This window comes from Mesoplodon densirostris, chromosome 3 (genome assembly GCF_025265405.1).
Source record: "Mesoplodon densirostris isolate mMesDen1 chromosome 3, mMesDen1 primary haplotype, whole genome shotgun sequence".
In the NCBI taxonomy this organism is placed as follows: Eukaryota; Metazoa; Chordata; class Mammalia; order Artiodactyla; family Ziphiidae; genus Mesoplodon; species Mesoplodon densirostris.
In genome coordinates, this window is record NC_082663.1 from 127,497,974 (window position 1) to 127,516,143 (window position 18,170).

At 39.7% G+C, this 18,170-nt stretch overlaps 1 protein-coding gene across 9 annotated transcripts in view; it reads left to right on the plus strand.

Moving 5' to 3' along the window:
* FBXO38 (F-box protein 38) overlaps positions 1-18,170 on the plus strand; it is a 55,119-nt gene that overhangs the window by 23,319 nt on the left and 13,630 nt on the right. For 2 of the 9 annotated variants that reach the window (XM_060093595.1, XM_060093594.1), the window contains exons 10-15: positions 3,287-3,457; positions 5,103-5,245; positions 6,146-6,356; positions 13,587-13,706; positions 15,167-15,346; positions 16,914-17,684. In XM_060093595.1, the coding sequence (XP_059949578.1) occupies positions 3,287-3,457; positions 5,103-5,245; positions 6,146-6,356; positions 13,587-13,706; positions 15,167-15,346; positions 16,914-17,684 (1,596 nt within the window). The remainder of the gene's footprint in view (positions 1-3,286; positions 3,458-5,102; positions 5,246-6,145; positions 6,357-13,586; positions 13,707-15,166; positions 15,347-16,913; positions 17,685-18,170) is intronic. The other 7 variants (XM_060093598.1, XM_060093600.1, XM_060093597.1 and 4 more) reach the window with 7 other exon arrangements.

The window sequence follows — 18,170 nt, forward strand, 5'->3', positions numbered from 1 at the left end:
TGACATTTTTTCTTTGGATCTAATTTGCATTGTAGAAGAACATAAGAAGGCTTAAGTCTTCTTAGTCCAGATCAAACAATATGACTTGTTTGTCCCTTTTCATTTCTGACATATGTCACAATAATAGTTGGGGTTTTTTGTTTTGTTTTTACTTTGTTGCAGTTCTCATCAATACAGGTGAAGCATTAAAAAAAATCAAAGCATTATTTTCTAGCCTTTTTAACACAGGAATCATTTTTAATCTATATAGCTTTGAAAAGATCAGCTTTTTACCAACATAGCTTTAAAATGCTAAACTAGCATAGTACTTTCAAACAAAATTAATGTATTTGATATCAGGCTTTTCTGGTTTTCAGTGAAGTTGCTAACATTCTGTTTCTATAGTATCTGTGTAGTAACTTAAGATTATTAGTTTGGTAATTGGTGTTTTTTTCTACAGTCTTGTTTTTTGTTTTTCCCGAAAGCTAAAAACTTGACAAATTTTGTATTTTCATGATTGCCACATTTAGGTCCACTGAAAGAATGTCTTTGAGAATTATCTTTAGAACCAGCTATTTCCCTATAGTGTTTCTTTCCCCTCAACACACATTTTCAATAGAAAAACACTTTACCTTTTTGGGGGACTGCGTTGAGTCTTTGTTGCTGCGCACGGGCTTTTTCTGGTTGTGGTGAGTGGGGGCTACTCTTCATTGCAGTGCACGGACTTCTCACTGCAGTGGCTTCTCTTGTTGCAGAGCATGGGCTCTAGGCACGCGGGCTTCAGTAGTTGCAGCTCAGTAGTTGTGGCGCACGGGCTTGGTCGCTCCACGGCACTTGGGATCTTCCCGGACCAGGACTCGAACCCATGTCCCCTGCATTGGCAGGTGGATTCTTAACCACTCTGCCACCAGGGAAATCCCAACACTTTACCTTTTTTTTTTTTTTTTTTTTTTTTTTTTTTGTGGTATGCGGGCCTCTCACTGTTGTGGCCTCCCCCGTTGCGGAGCACAGGCTCCGGACGCGCAGGCTCAGCGGCCATGGCTCACGGGCCCAGCCGCTCCGCGGCATATGGGATCCTCCCAGACCGGGGCACGAACCCGTATCCCCTGCATCGGCAGGCGGACTCTCAACCACTTGCGCCACCAGGGAGGCCCTCAACACTTTACCTTTTGACTACCATTATCTCGTTTTTCAACATAACTTGTTTCATCGTCTCCTTAATATTTAATAGTCTCTTAGTGTTGATATTTTTTATAAGCCATTCTTCATATTTGTTGCAGTTCATCCTTTCTCCTATATACGTACTCTCCTCTGTTACTCCAAAGACGGTCTGGGATTCTCTGTATGAAAATAGGTGCTAGGTGTGTCTAACAGACTATGTAGAGAGGAATAAAAGGTCACTGCTTATACTCTTGCACTTAATCTCTTGCTTCTCAGCCATTTAGATTTTGAAGCATCTCTCCCAGGAGGTTAGGGTGGCTTCTGGTAAAACATGCACCAATTCTGTTACAAAGGTTCTGGCAAAATATAAATAGAAACATCGCCTTTGTCCCCATACACTTATCGTAAAAGTGACAGTGCCAGATTGGGGAAATGGGTGTGCTGAAAAGTAGATGCTGTGTACTGGGAATATAAGAAAAGTGATCCAAGGATGAATACTTAGGGGTTCTTTGTTTACACAGATTCATGATTTCAGAGATTCATGTGAAGGTGATGGGGTGTAAAACTCAGATCCAGAAGCAGTATAGAGTGGTCTTTAGTGCTGGGGCTTTGGAAAGAGGGAGTGAGATGGAAGTTCATTAATCATGGGACCTGGGGCAAGTTATTTCTTGGGTCCAAACCACCCAATAAAAAAAGTGGGAAATGGTCTTATCTCCATTTAACAAATGAGAAAACATGGTCTTTTATTATTACAGTCTCTTACACTTAGAAAGCATTCAGTGAATGGGAGCTTTTACTTTTAGCTGACCTCTGGGCTGAATCAGAAAGAAACAATCTGAGTCCTAGGTGATGTCATCAGGGTTTTGAGGGAGTGTGATGATCAGGAGACCCTAAGAGCAAGAACAGGTCTCAAAGGAATGAATGTAAGACATAGATTTATCATGCTAGGCTGTAGCAATTATTCTGACAACACCTTACCTGGGATCAGTTCAAAATCTACCTGATCATAGGGGAGAAGGCAAATCTTAAGTCCAAAGGGCAAGAAAGAAGTTTTTACCAGGAGACTAAAGAAAATTGCTCAGAAAAATTATGAAGAATTGGTTAAGGTGAAATCTCCAAGAAATGCCAGTAAATACAAAAAACAGGGACTCTAGGAGAGAGACCATGAACTATATGGAAAGTGAAACTGGAAGAGTTGGGAGTAGACTGGTTGTTGTAAACATGTCCAGGCTAAAGGTATGAATCCCTGCCCTGAAGGGCAGGGCAGCTTGTCCAGAGCAAGTGTTTTCTTTGCATTTTATGTCAGTTGATTGCAAGGACCATGAGAGACATTTATTGGGTTCCTATATCATAATATCCCAGCATTACGCTGGACATCGAAAATGTAACTATAAACTAACTAGGCAGAATCCCATTTTCCTTCAAATTGCTCATAGTCAAGTGGACCATCCTGTAGAGCAAAGGTCAGGCAGGTGGCAGGAATAATGATAGGAAGCAAGGGATAAGGTGTGATTTCCAGTAGCATAATCTAGAATGGAGGATCCTTTTACTAAACCCACTCCCTAGTCTGTGACAAGACAGTGGGCACTAAAGCCCAAGGGCAGAGAGAGTGGGTGTATGTGTGAGTTAAAAGTCCACTTTCTGAGGTTAGGTACGTATTTACTAACCTATACATGGTTCTAAAAATGAATCTGAATTTCAAAGTGTACTATTCTCTACACATGGCCACACCTGACTCCAAAAACATTATCCTTACAGAGTGAAAGAGTTACATTTTTAAGATTTTATTTTTCTTTTTAAAAGCTTAAACTAAAACTTCACCATAAGTGTAAACCAATACAATTTATCCCTCAGTTTTGCTTTAAGACTTTGCCTTCTTTTTTCCTTTTCTAAACAATTGAAAATAATCTTTTCCTACTAGCTTTCCCTAACTTTTAACATAAATTTTTATTTTGCAAAATAAAGGCTACCATTCGTACAGAATACCTAACCTAAAATTGTACCTGAACCTGAACCTGATGATGGAGAGATGATGCCGGATGATCATAGAGACTAATCATACTGGATGTTAAAATAAAAAATTGGCAACACTCCATGACACTTTAAGAACCTTTTTTTTGTTTTTTAAATCAATTTCTCTTTCTAGGCAGAATGGCTAATGCAGATCTGGTGAAGTATGGTTTGGCTGATGTGGTAGAAAATCCTGGTATCATCACTGATATAGGGATGAAGGCAGTCAATGAAGTTTTTTCCTGTATCAAATATCTGGCAATTTATAATTGCCCCCATCTACATAACCCATACAATTGGATCTCAGGTACTGTATGCTTAAGTGCGGCTCTATTTTATTAATGTCAAAATAATATGTATCTTTGTTTTCTGTGTGTGTCATGAATTAACATTCCTGATATAAAATGTAGATATTTTATATGGATCATTCATAGAAGTTCTGGGAACCTTTGATAACTGAGTTGGAAATATTTTCAGTGCCTCTTTGAACTCCTGAAATTCTCTGCCTAGAAATTTGCACTGTCCAAGTTATAGGTTCAATTGTACTGATCCTTATGTGTTTTTCTTTGGGCCAGGCATGTAAAGTTTAGGTTAGGAATTGTTGCCTGGGATGTTATGGTTGTTTTCTCTGTATTACCTTCAAATGGCATATCATCTGAACCAACAAAGTGGGTATGTATTTTAAAAACTTGAGTTAGGTGACATATTAAACATTAACTTGTGAAATTTTCTATTGCCTTAAAATCCTAGGCTATTTCAAATCTCCCCTCCATACAGTATCCCTTGTGTATAGAAGTGTGACTTTTGCACTTGGTATTTTTCCTTATGAGGGGAGTTTATTTCCCTCCCTGAGAGAGTAATGCTATTTATTTCTTTTAAAGCCCTTCTTAAAAACCTAAATTCACAAGCCTTTAAATAAATTCAGAGCTAGAGAATTTTCGTTTTGACATCCTCTTAGCAAACCAGGCCCCCTTACTGACACCTGCAGACCAGTCTCCTCTGCCGTCTGAGCCACTGCACAGGGATACTGTAGCTCCTTACAAAACCCATCTCCAGACCTGTTGTAGGGCTCCCAGGCCTCTGCTGAGATCATTTGTTAGAATGGCCATGTCTCACCCATGAGAAGAGAAGTTCTACCCCTTGCCCAGCAGCACCAAGAAGTTATTGGGAAATAAATTTTAGGCTGTATGAGGCATAGATCGCTTTTAAAAAATAACATTTATTGGGTTTTTGGTTTGTTTGTTTTCTTAAATACAGAAGAGTATAAAGAAGAAAATAAAAAATCGCCTATAATCCCATCACTCAGAACTCCTGTTAACACTTAAAAACTAAAAGTAATACATGCACTTGATAAACAGTATCAAACAATACAGAAAGGTACAAAATGAAAAGTCTCCTCTTCTCAAAGGTAACCACCATCAACGGTTTCTTGTATATTCTTCTGGACAGGTTATTTTGTGCATATTGCAGCCTATACATATATAGCATTTAAAAATGATTTACATATACGAAAGGACCTTACTGTGTATACATTTCCCTTTAGCTTGTGTTTTGCACTAAGAATATTTTGGAGAGCTTTCCATATTAGTAAGCATATTCAGTTCTTCTTCATTCTTTTAATAGCTGCATACTGTTTTATGAAAGGAATATGCCAACATTTCTTTTAACTAGTATCCTATCGTTAAATAGGCATGTAAGTTTTTAAGTGAATCACATTTAAATATAGGCTGACTTAGTTTCAAGTTAATGATTTCCAAGCCATCTAATTCTCACAATGAAATTAGGTAAGGAGACATCATAGTTTAGAGTTATCAAGTGTTAGAGATCATGAAATAAAAGAAAATTTACTCAAGGAAAAAGGATTTGAAAGTCTTTGTGACCTATAGCAAAATTCATGAGTAATGGAGAAAGTGTTAGTTACATTCTCTCTGGCCATATAATTTCTTCAATAGACCACTCAAGATGGACTCGATTGGTTGATATCAACTTAGTGCGTTGCCATGCTTTGAAGCTGGACTCCTTTGGCCAGTTTATTGAATTGTTGCCCAGCCTGGAGTTTATTTCACTGGACCAGATGTTTCGTGAACCACCCAAAGTAAGTCACATTTGAGAGCATTTTTGTTTATTTTGATACTGAAGGAAGAAAATAAAACAACCTAAGTAATTTTTTTTCCTAATAATATGCCTTTACAATGTTATAATTTGACTTTTTACTGCCAGCCTCAGTGAAGGAAGGCATAAAGGTTATAATAATGTATAGCCACTTGTTCTTGTAAATGACTATTAAGGGATTTCCAGAGAAAGGAAAGGAAAAAGAAAGTGGAAAGCTGTCTCCATCAGGTTTATAAAGTGAAGGTAAGAGCAAAGGTGGAAATTTAAGCTAAAGCAAAAGTTATTACTCAAGAGTAATTAGTTGGAAGATTAAATCTCTAATTAGCAACCCAAAATATAAGTAAGGATTAGGAATTTTGTTTTGGAAATGTTTTACTTTGCTGCTACCTTTTCTGTTCAGTTGCATATCTGGGGAAATCTGAGGTTGCCCAGTTGTACAAAATGTTATTTTAAAACTGCTTAACAAATAAAGCTTTATACTCGCATCGTAATAAGAACTTAATGTTTCAACAAATTATGTTCTCTCTTCTCAGTTCTTAACGGTTATATTCCCACTGTTGAAGCAGTGTGATATAGTTGGGAAAGCTCAGGGTTTGAGGACAGATTATTGGGTTTCAAGTCCCAGCTGTACCACTTACTGGTTGTGCACTGTTGGGCAGATCCCTTCCCATTGTGCATGTCATCAACTGTAAATCAAGAGTGATAACGCTTTATCTTGCTTGAAGCGTTCTGGGCCTTAAACGAGGTCCTTTATGAATATGTGAAAGTATTTCATAAAGCGCCATATAAATATTCTATGTAAAGATGAAATGAAGGAATATTAAAAAATGCAGAGTTCTACACTAACCCAAATTAATAAGCACGTGGTTTCTTCTTGCTTTAGGGCTGTGCTCGGGTTGGTCTGAGTGCAGGCACAGGAATTGGGGTTTCCTCAGCCCTTGTTAGCAATCAGAACTCCAACAATGACAATGATAATAATGCCCAGAATAATGCCAACATCCACGACAACAATCACCATCACCCAGATGACTCAGAGGAGGAGAATGACTTCCGGCAAGACCTGCAGCCAGGAGAGCAGCAGTTTGCAGCCGACGGTAACCCAGATCTTTTGTGAGCTCCAGATAGAAATGATTTTTACTTTGGGTCTTATTTCTCTTACTCTCTTCTCTTTCCTTCACCGCCTACTTCAGTTTGTCACTTTACACATTGGGGGACCTTGCTAAAGCAAATGAGGGGGTGGATGGAGTTTGCCTATCTGCTTGCTTATTTTAAAGTTATCTTTGTGATGCCTCTTGTCCATAGAATCTATTGGGGTATTTACAGAAAGGGAAGGACTTAGATGCCATGAGAATTAAGGTACAGTAAGCCTTAGAGGCCTGGCTTAATGGAGATTTAACTGTCAGGATTTGGGTGAAGGAGCATCTTTCAATATCTTGCTGACCAGTAGATAGCTACAGTGGACTTGAACGTGGAGATCATTTTTGGGTGTTCCAAGAACTGGAAAAATGAATAGTAGTCATGTGCTAGACATTGTGTTGGAAACCTTTCATATACCTTTCATCATTAAGTCTTCAAAACCACCCAGAAAATTAAGTACACGGGCTAATAAGGACCTACAGGATTTCACTTATGTAACTATCCATTCCAATTCTTTGATACTGACTGAGCTCCTGCTGTGTGCCAGCACATGTGTTATTAGGCTTCATCTGCCCCTGTGTTGATGAGTGAGAATGGAGTGAAATCGTTTCCTTAACAAATTTTCCAGGTTCCCAGTTGACCCTTAAGAACTGAAAAAGGAATCTCTTCTAGCCACTATTTGGTTGTTGCCCTTTCACTCATTCTTTTAGGCAGAGTAATTAATGAGAAATGGGGTGCCCTGGTGTTATTAACTCCTTTCATAATGAAAGTATTCTGTGTATAGAGCGTAATTTCCTTTAGGATCACTCTGAGTATGCATGTCCTGACCTAAGAATTGTCTTCACTTCCTTACCTCACATGTTCTCTATAGAACTGTCCAGTTTGGCTCTTGGCAAAGTCACCAGTGACTCTCTTATAAAGGCTAGTGGTCATTTCTCCACTTGCATCTTCTTTGACATCTCATCCCAGCTGCATTTGTCACTGTTGTCCACTTCTGTCTTCCTGAGATATTTGCTCCTCTTGGCCTTTCTGAAACCATTTTCCTGGTTTTCCTCCTATCTCATTGGACATGCCTCCTCAGTTTCCTTTGCTTGCACCACCTCCTCTATTCCGCTCTTGTCCTTGCTCTCCCTTTTTCTCTACACATTTTCTCTAGATGACCTCATTCAGTCTCATGGCTTCAGTACCGACTATATGCTAATGAATTCTAAACCTGTATTTTCGGCTTTAATATTTCTATTTTTAAAAGTAATTGCAGTTATATCCAACTTCATACTTTTAATTTCCACATGAGTACTCTTAGGCATTTCAAACTTATGGCTAAATCTCTCCTCCTAAAATACAAAAACAAAAGTGCAGAGCCAGCAGGTGCTAGGGGTGAAGGAGGGGGTAGTGAGGTCAGGTATTTTTTCTTTGCCTTGTTCTTGAGTGCCATCCTAAGGATCTGGACTTCAGAGAATACCAACCATTCATAGAAAACTGTTAACAGCAGCTGCAGTGCAGAACTCCTCAAATCCTACAAACCCAGTTGTGGTTGCAGTTAATGTACTGGACAGATTATAGACTCCACTAGAAAGTTACATGGCCATTGGCTTCTCAGTATAGAATGGAGGATGCCTTCCATTGTGAAGTCGTATATTGATGCAGCAGGAGCTAAAACTTACGTGAGAACACGGTATTTGATTTAAGAGAGGAAGAACAATGGAAACTTAAATCTACTAACATTTGAAACTAAGGTTCAGTAGATGAGAGACATGACTACAAACCAAATACTTGAGGTACAGTATTTGTCAAATATGTTATCTTCAAATGCTGAGAAGCAAAGGAATTAGTGACATAAATGCCAAGATTGAGGAATTCAACAGCTTCAACAAGAGGAAGCCTAAGAATACCAAAGATGGTGGCAGAATTTTAGAGAAATGAAGATTGGCATAAAACATTAGGTTCCATGGGTCTTTCCAACTTGGCAATATGTTTTTGTGCATTTATTATTACATACATGTCAGGTTGATCCTTTTAAATAAAAAATAAGGACCAGGGGAATTCCCTGGCAGTCCAGTGGTTAGGACTTGGTGCATTCATTGCTGTGGCCTGGATTGACCACGGGACCCGTAAGCCACATGGCACGGCCCAAAAAAAAAAGGGACCTGGAGAAAGGCCATGTGACCGTTGATCAAAACCAGGAGTGGTGAAAAGAATTCAAATAAAAGAAAGAGAAACAACTAACAGAAAAAAACATAAAGAGTGGTACAGGGATTAAAAATAAAAGGGATCATTGGGAAATAACGTTAGTTGAAATGACTAACATTGATGCTTCCACTCTTTAAGTACAAGCATAACAATATTTTAAATATTACTTTAGTTTGAAATTGGTACTCACATGTTGACTTTCCTTAATGTAGAATTTTAAAACTTTCCATGCATGAGCTTTTGGACCAACGCTGGCATGAAGCGGATTCACTCACTCTTTTACTCTGTTGTATTTAACTTAATCAGCTTGCATGAAGTAATTGCCTGTCAAAGAAGGGCACTGTATAATTTTAAAAGCCATTTAATTTGTATAAGTTGTGTCTTTGCTTTATAAACCACTGAAATAAAATATGGTGTTTTATAGTGAACATTATCATTAAGGTAATAGATGACTCCAACAAAAATATACTTTTATTATTTTACAGAGAACTGTATTAATTTACCAAAATTCTATAATTTGGTTAAGGATATTATCTTTCTTAGATTTGCACTTCCAAAAGTGTTAAGATTTAGAATGCTTTATTGTGAGCTAGTTATACGTTAACTGAAAATACAAGTCTATTACCTTCATTTTGCAGCACTGTAAAACAGGAAGAGGTGTTCATATATTCTGACAATTCACATTGCCTAACATAACATTACCATGTGTCAAAATCATGCTTCTGTAATTGCTAAAGCATTTTGCCACATTATTTTAATATAATTACTTTTGAAGTAATTATAACGACAAAGCATAGTTTGGCCTATACATCATTTAACTAATTTTCTATCTGGATTTAAAACAAATCCCACATACTGCTTTTTTTGTTGTTTTTTTGGGTTTTTTTTTGCGGTACGCGGGCCTCTCACTGTTGTGGCCTCTCCCGTTGCGGAGCACAGACTCCAGACGCGCAGGCTCAGCGGCCATGGCTCACGGGCCCAGCCGCTCCGCGGCATGTGGGATCTTCCCGGACTGGGGCACGAACCCGTGTCCCCTGCATCGGCAGGTGGACTCTCAACCACTGCGCCACCAGGGAAGCCCCCACATACTGCTTTTAATAGTGGGGTGCCACTCCATTCTCTCACCACTACCTCCACAGAGTAACCACTAAGTGAAATTGCTCTGCAGCACTTACTTTGGGCAATGCTTCTCAAATTTGAGTGCATCAGAATCACCTGGAGGACTTGTTAGACCAGGTTCCTGGCTTTCACCTCCGAGGCTCTGAGTAGGTATGTGTGGGGCCAGGTAACTTGCATTTGTAACAGGTTCCAAGGTGATGCTGATGCTGCTGTTTGGGAATCATATGTTGAAAACCACTGACTTTTGAAAAATCCTTGTTTTTGAAGTCTGAGGACAGGCTACAATGTGAAAAAAAAATCCCAGTAGATTCATTTTGTTTTCTATTTGGGGGCAAATACTTGTCAACCGCTAAATAGTTACTCCTGATACTAGAAATTGTTGCATGCAAATTATTTTGTTAAACGTCAGTGACTTCTTTATTTTATAATGGTTAATGAAGGCTACAAATTTAGAATCAGGTTTTATATAAAAGACACCAGTTAATATATTTGTAAAAATAGCTCAGATCCATTAAGGTTTATGATTATATTTGGTAACAGGATATTTTTACAACTGAAACAACATTTCTCCTGAATGGAATATTTGGTAAACATTGATACTTGATTAAAAGATAGCTTACATCGTTTCTGTAAGTTAAAATTGTTCTGAAAAAGATGTATTGCCCAATGATAAAATATTTTGAAACAAAGAAAAAAAAAATCAAAACCAAGAATCACTTGCATTTTCCCTAGCCCAAGGGTAGCATCATCTCATTTAATTACCAGAGACATTATCCTTTCTTTGCACCTACCTGCACTCCCCAACATCGAGTCCTTTAGCAAGTCTTGTTGACTGTCTCTAAAACATCTCCCCAATCCATCTACGTTCTCCTTCCTCATTGTACCAGACCTTTTTTTACCTAAATGTTTTAACAGCTTTCAAAGTAAAATTAGTTCTTAGAGCAGCCAGGGCAGTTTTTAAAAAACATGTACCAGACAGTGTTACTCCCTTTCTTAAAACTTTCCAGTAGCTTCACATTGCCTTAGAAAAAAATCCAGTTTCTTGATTTGGGCCATAAAGTGCTACATGATCTGGCTTGTCCTCACCTTGTGCTGCTTCCCACCTCACACACCATGCATGAATATGCCAAGCTGTCACCAACTGCTTCCTCTTCCTAGAATGTCCCTCCCTCCATCTTTGCATGGCTGGCTTCTTCTTGATATTCAGGTCTTAGCTTAAATGTTCATCTCAAAGCTGTCTTTCCTTACCACCTTAATCTTTTTTTTTTTCCAATTGAGGTATAGTTGACAGTGTTTGTATATATTGCAAAATGATCACAGTAAGGATGTCTAGTAAACATCCATCACCATACATAGTTACAAAGTTTTTTTCTTGTGATTAGAAATTTTAAGATCTGCTCTTAGCAACTTTCAGATATGCAATATGGTATTAATAACTATAGTCACCATGCTGTACATTATATTCCCATGACTTATATTTATTTTGTAACTATAAATTTGTACCTTTTGATCACCTTACCACTGTCACCAATTCATTCTGTTATATCATCCTCTTTTAATTTTGTTACATAAGATATTATTTTCTGAAGTTTTCATTATTGTTGATTAAAAAATTTTTTTCCTTCCTCAACTGGAATAAGCTCCATGAAAATAGAGATATTGAATATTACCACTGTTTCTTAGCACCTAGGAACAGTAAGACATTGTAGTAGGTGCTAAATAAATATTCAGATGAATGAATACAATTAAAGAAGTTAAGTTTAAAATAACCTTGACATATTATATTAAATATTTCCACAGGTTATTGTGGCAACCTAAAAAGCAATTGCTCAACAGCTTTGGAAAACCTTATCATGTAGATATAAGAATGTACTTCTGTTCCAGTGGTTCCCTCTGCCTATAAGAAGCAATTCTAAGCTTTTCACAATCTGGGACCCAGACTACTACCTTTTCAGCTTTCTTTTCTCTTTCATACCCTCATCTCAACACAAACTCTTGTTCTTTTTATCACTGGCCTACTTACTCTTCTGGAAAATGTAACGTGCTTCCTAGTATATATGAAATGTCACCCCATCTCAGTGAAACCTTCCCTGTCGAACAGGAGAATTAACTGCTGCTTTTTTGTCCATGTTCCCCTTACTTGGACTGTTCTAGCACTTAATGAGTATATTCTGACCTTATTCTGTGTGTCTGACATTTCTGCTCGAAAGTGTGTATTCTCTGAGAGCAGGGACTATAAATTTCCCATCTATTCATTGTCCCTGTATTGTAGCAGGCTCTGGAAACAGACCTCATTTCAAATCCCAACAAATTACTAACCTTTCTAAGCCTCAGTTTCCTCAACTGCGAAAATGAGGCTAGCAGTAATACCCTAGTAAGATTGCCATAAGAAATAAATATGGTAATGTATATAAGAGCATTTAGCATAGAGCCAGACATAGAGTATGTACACATTAATTACCAGCCGCTGTTCATAATCACTGTTGAATGAAAGAAGTGAATTGATTGGCTTTTATCATGTAATGTTTCTGAACAAGGTGAGTTCTCTTTTTGGCCCTAAATAAAGTGTAGTTATTGAGGGTTAGGGCTGGGCAAAAATTTGGAATGGGAGGCTAAACATGAGGGGGAATGTACTGTTGTGTATATTTAAGACCAAAGCAAACCCCACTGTCCCCCTGAAATCTCAGACTTCTCTTCTGTATATTCCAATGGCATTTATCTGAGTGGTATCTTTCTGGCTTACTCATATTTTTATCTTGTTTCTTTGTTGACTGTATGAATTTGTCCTGTCTACTTACAAATTCAGTAGATTCTTTAGTTCTTTCAGGAACAGGATCTTGTTTTCTTCTGTGTTGGTTTATTCATTTCATTCAGATGGTTGGTTGATTTCACAGCAGTAGTGTTGAGCACCCGTAGGCATTGAGTGGTGCACAGGGTAAACACAGTCTGCCACCCTCTGGGTCCTGCCGGGCTATAAATGTAAAGGACAGTATTGGTATTGTCCTGACTGAAACTGGGACCAGGTACCCAAGCTTAGGTGTAGGTAGTAAGAGGGTACTGGGTTGAATACTGACTTGAGGGATTTGGATTTAATCTTGGAAAAAGCTGGCAAAGCCAGGAATTATTTTATTTAGGATCCTCATAGAAAAGTGACCGTTGTATCTTAAGAAGATGTAGTAAAGTGATTGAAGCTTATCAGTCTGATATTGTTCACTGTGCTTATCATCTGGAAAAATATAAACGTTCCCATTCACTGATAGGCACTAATAACCCTAGTGAAGACTTAGATGCAAATAAAACATTTGAGTGATATTAAATTGTTAAATATGTACTTACTGTGTTTAATAATCCTTGCCACACATTAGCCAAAAATGATGCAATCTCTAGAGAGCAGGAAAAGAAATACACAATTTGAGCTTGCCTGCTCAATGAATGCATCCTGATTCAACTGGCAGATACTACAAGACTAATTGCTTACAAGATGATCGTAAGGTCTTCCAGTAGCTGGCTCTCACTGCCATCAGGCAAATAGCTTAGAGGGAGACAAACAGTTGCCTCATACAGCCATCCCTGGTAACATCTTCAGGAATGAACAGGTGCTTTCTTCTTTCAGCTGTGCTTTTCTCCCTGCTTTCACCTTAAAATGATGGACTTTCTCCACCAAGTGATCCTTTCCCATCTGTGATCTCCCCTCCTGTAGAATTGGACACTCCTTACTAATATCGATATAATGAAGCACAATTACATGATATTCTTTCTGAATGGGCCTAATGATCATGAGGCTGTTCATTTCTCAAGGGTGCCACAGTTTTGCCTGCCATTGTGGTTGTTTTAGACATCCCCTGGTTTTACTTTGACTGTGATTGTTTTTGTTTAAGCACTGAACGAGATGGAAGACATGGTTCCAGAAGATGGAGAGGTGACGGCTGAGAGTGAGCATGAGGCTCCAGCTCACAGTCAGGCAGTTATTCCTGTGGACGTCGACGAGGAACAAGCAGGTAAGTGTGTGACTTCCCACGTTCATGGTTCTGAAAACTAGGCCTGACTCTAATGAAGAAAGTAAAACACTGAGAATGATTATTTTTTTCAACATTACAGCTAATGATGTGTTACATGCTGCTTATTTTTGACAAGGCCTGTATTACATTTTGATGTTCTTCTTGCTGTGCACGTGTATACATATCTTATTAAAGCTTGGTTTTGATTTTTTTGTAACTGTGGCAGCAACTCCTCTTTCTATATTGGTGTACACACGAGCATGTGTGCGTGTGCGTGTGTGTGTGTGTGTGTGTGTGTGTGTGTGTGTGTAGAGTAAGCAAGCACTCAAATTACAGCTAGGAAAATAAACACCCTGATTAAATATTCTGCTTCTCCTCTCCCTTCATTTTGGTGGGGAGAAGGAGCAGTGGAGAGGTTGATTTGATTTAATAGACAGACCAAGATCTAGTCTCAGTTTGCCATTGGGTCACTTACGGCAGGCTAAGAGTCATAGAGTACATAAAGATTACCTAATATAATCTTTCATCTTTACAGATGGGGAAACTAATATTCTTTCAAAAGTTTGAATGATTTACTCAAGACCTCTCGGCTATTGATCAAAGGACAGAATTGAGATGAGAACTCAAGTTTTCTCACTCCTGGTCTGTTCAAATGCTACCTTGTCTTTGAATTGAACATATTCTTTAACTACTCTTGTTTTAAGTGTCTTACAGATGCAGTCACTTATTCAACAAATATTTTATTGAGTGCCTACTCTGTGCCAGGCATTGTACAGTGTGACAGGAAAAAGACAGGGAAGGTTCCTTGGAGCTTACATTTTATTGATGAAGCAGATATCAGTCACTTGTCAGAGAAAAGTGGGTTGTAAGAGCTGAAGGTTTACAATGTGTAATGCCAAGTAGATAAAACATTTTTGACATAAACAGGATCAAATAAGCAAACTGTCACATGCACCTCGCCTATCAGGAACATGTCTGTGACGTCCAGTGCATTAGACCTATACTTAACTGAAGAGTGCAGAGTTCTCAGCTAGTCCCATAGGTGTCAGGGGCTCATCTTCATTTGCTTTGCGTTCATTCATACATTTGCAAAATGAGGAAAATCCCCAGCCTATTTTTAAAATGATTATGATGACTCTTGTTTTGATGATTTTTAGGATGATTATGTGACTCTTTCACACAGTGAAGATCCTGAAGGGAGATGCCATATGCTCTTCTACTTTAATTTTCCTTTAGAGATATATAATGTTGGGTGGTATATTAATCACACTTCATGTTTACTTTAGAATTAAAGTGTTTTCACAGTGTCTCATTCAAGTATATGCTCATTAAAATGAGTGATCAGGTAGGCTGCATAGAGCCAAAGCATCTCCGTGAGCCCAGATCCCTGGAAACAGTACTTTGAGTGAGACCCTCCGTTGGGCAAAAAGTGACTGTTATGCCTGTGCTCTTTCTTTTAGGACCCAGCGGTCTTCAGCGTGTAGTAAAACCAACCCCAATTACTGTGCATGACTCAGAGAGTGACGATGAGGAAGACAGTCTAGAACTCCAAGAAGTCTGGATTCCTAAGAATGGTGCCCGGCGTTTCTCTGAGCGTGAAGAAAAAACCGGAGAGTCTGTACAGTCCAGGGAATTATCAGGTGAGAGACTGTGTCTTACTCTGACCTGTTAGTGAGAGTCACCATGAGAACAGACACACTGGCCTTTATATAATGGTGTCCCTGTGGTGCAGTTAACATATCCTTACAAAATGTGACAGGAGGCAAGAAAAGCAGCAGCCCAAGCAAGAGAGGAAAATCTGGGTGGTGTTATATCAAGGGCAGGTGCAGCACAATAAGAATATTGTGGAATTGGGGCTCAGGGAAGAGAAGATGTGAGGATTGTCAGTCCCACAGTGGAGGCTTTAGGAAGTTGTGGCATCAGAGTATCAGGGAGCAGCAAGGGGCCTGTGCGTCACATAAAAGATGACAACTGAGTCATGCAGAGCAGTGAAAAACAACCATTCCCCAGTTGGTAAACTGTCCAGTTGTGTTTAGTGAATGTTGGTGGCTAGTTTGGTGCTTGAGGAAGTCCTAAAGTATGTTCTTACAATCCCTTGTCTCCCTTTAAATCCAGTCAACAACCTTCTGCCATTTGCCTCACCAAGAAACTGTAATTCTCTTAACTTTTAGGTTTATACTTCTTTCCTTGTCTTCCCTTCTGTTTCCCAGAACCATATGCTTACCACTTTCTGCAAAGGATGAGGTTTTTTAAAATTGTCTACTTATTTTTCCCTGGGTACCCTACTCATTAATGTATCTGAATGTTTAGTATACATTTGTATACATGTAACACTGAACCTGAAATGTATACACACTTCAGTGTATGGTAAGCTCAGTTCTTTAGACTTGGAATAACTTACTAACCACTGACTGATTACTCAATTCTCATTTTATTCCTTTAAGAAACTCAGATATCTTTACACTGTGATTGAAAGAGCTTTAATGGACACTGAAATTTAGGAAAAGTAATGTGACCAGCTGACTAACCTGATGTTTCCTAGAAAGTTTAGTTTCTGAATTTAGAAACCAGATCTTCTGTCAGCCAGACAAAACGTTATTTAAGTATTCCTTTGTATATTCATTGAGGCTTACTGTGCCCCAGGTACTGTGTTAGGTGCTGTGAGGGGTGAGATGAATAAGTCTTGATATCTCTCTCTTTCTTTCTCTCTCTCTCTGTGTCCCCCTCTCTCACTGTCTCTCTTTCTCTCTCTCTCTCTGTAGTCTGGCTGAAGAGTCAGGTCAGAAACATAGATAACAATATTACAGGGCATATACTGCACTTGCTTTGGGGTGGGGTGCAGAAGAGATTGGACAGAGGTCCAAAGCAGAAGGATTGATGAGAGTAAAGGCTCCAAGGTAATAAGGCAGGGGTATATTCAAAGAAAAGTTTGGACTGGGGTGTAGAATGTTTATAGAGAAGACAAGAATGGAAAGTTAGTTTTCAGGTAGGTCACAGTCAGCCTTGAAGGCTGAGCTAAGGAGTGTGAACCAGGTAGGCACTAGGGAGCCATAGAGAACTTTTGACCAGTTGAGTGATGTGGTCACCATTTATACTTTAGGAAAATTAGTGTACATTGTTTCCTGTTCCAGATTTACTCTTGCCTTTTGTCCAGAATTTGTACTGAAATCTTTTCTTTTCCTCGGGCCATTCTTCTTTTTCTGTAAGCAGTAAGTGGAAAAGGCAAGACTCCACTTCGAAAGAGGTACAACTCCCATCAGATGGGCCAGTCGAAGCAGTTTCCCCTCGAGGAAAGCAGCTGTGAGAAAGGCTGTCAGGTCACCAGTGAGCAGATCAAAGCCGATATGAAAGCAGCTAGGGATATTCCTGAAAAGAAAAAAAACAAGGATGTTTATCCCAGCTGCAGCAGCACCACCGCCAGCACAGTGGGGAACTCCAGCTCGCACAGCACTGCTTCTCAAAGCCCCGACTTTGTAAGGACGGTGAACAGCAGCGGCTCTTCCGAGCCTAGCCCTACAGAAGTGGATGTGTCCAGGCAGTGTGTCTGCTCCCCCGGTGGGTCAGAGGACTCTGAGGCCATGGAGGAGGGAGATGCAGAGAGTTCTGTCTGCCCCAGATGCTGCTGTCACAGGCCCCAGGAATCCCAAAGGAGAACTAGCAGGTGTTCTGATGAGGAACGTCCTTCAACCAGCCGAGCCTGTGTTGTGAATGGCCCGGATGGTACGAGATCCGCCTTTTCCTTTAGGACTCTGCCACCAGGGGGGTCTTCAGGCCCAGCACATGATGAGAGGACTAATGGGAGTGGCTCTGGGGCTACAGGTGAGGACAGGAGGGGGAGCTCCCAGCCTGAGAGCTGTGACGTGCAGTCTAATGAAGACTACCCTCGGAGGCCCCTAACAAGGGCCAGGAGCAGACTCTCCCATGTACCGCTGGTATCTGAGTCAGGTATGACAACGCTGCCAGGATTAGCTACTGCAGGTTAGGACTTGAGAAGGGCATTTGCTCCTTCCATAAGTTTTCTTACATAAAGCCAGTTGGGCAAATGGATTTCTACGTTGGGGTTCCGCGCTCATACAGATTTTGAGCTCACTTTCAGCGACGGGGTGGGGGTGGGAAGCGGGGGTGGCATGTAAAACAGCTTGTAAAATACCAGCCAGGAGAGGCGCAGAGAGTTAAGCTGAGAAGAGTGCGACTGTGTGTGTGTACTGACCTTAAATACAGTGCCAGTCCCACGTCTCACTCCCAGTATGTAAACTCTGCTCCCGTCCCACACTGCAGAGGCTTAACTCCTAGTGCAGTTTTAAAACCTTAGCTGAAAGGTAAGGACTGGAAGTCGCTGGGCCTGGGGGAGCCCAGCGTGCGGGTGCCCCCCCTCTACCTGCCTCTGTAGCATTGAGTAATTTTTCCCAAAGGCTAGTTTTGCTGCCAGTTAGGCTTGCCAGGAGAAAAGCAGGTAAGTAAGTA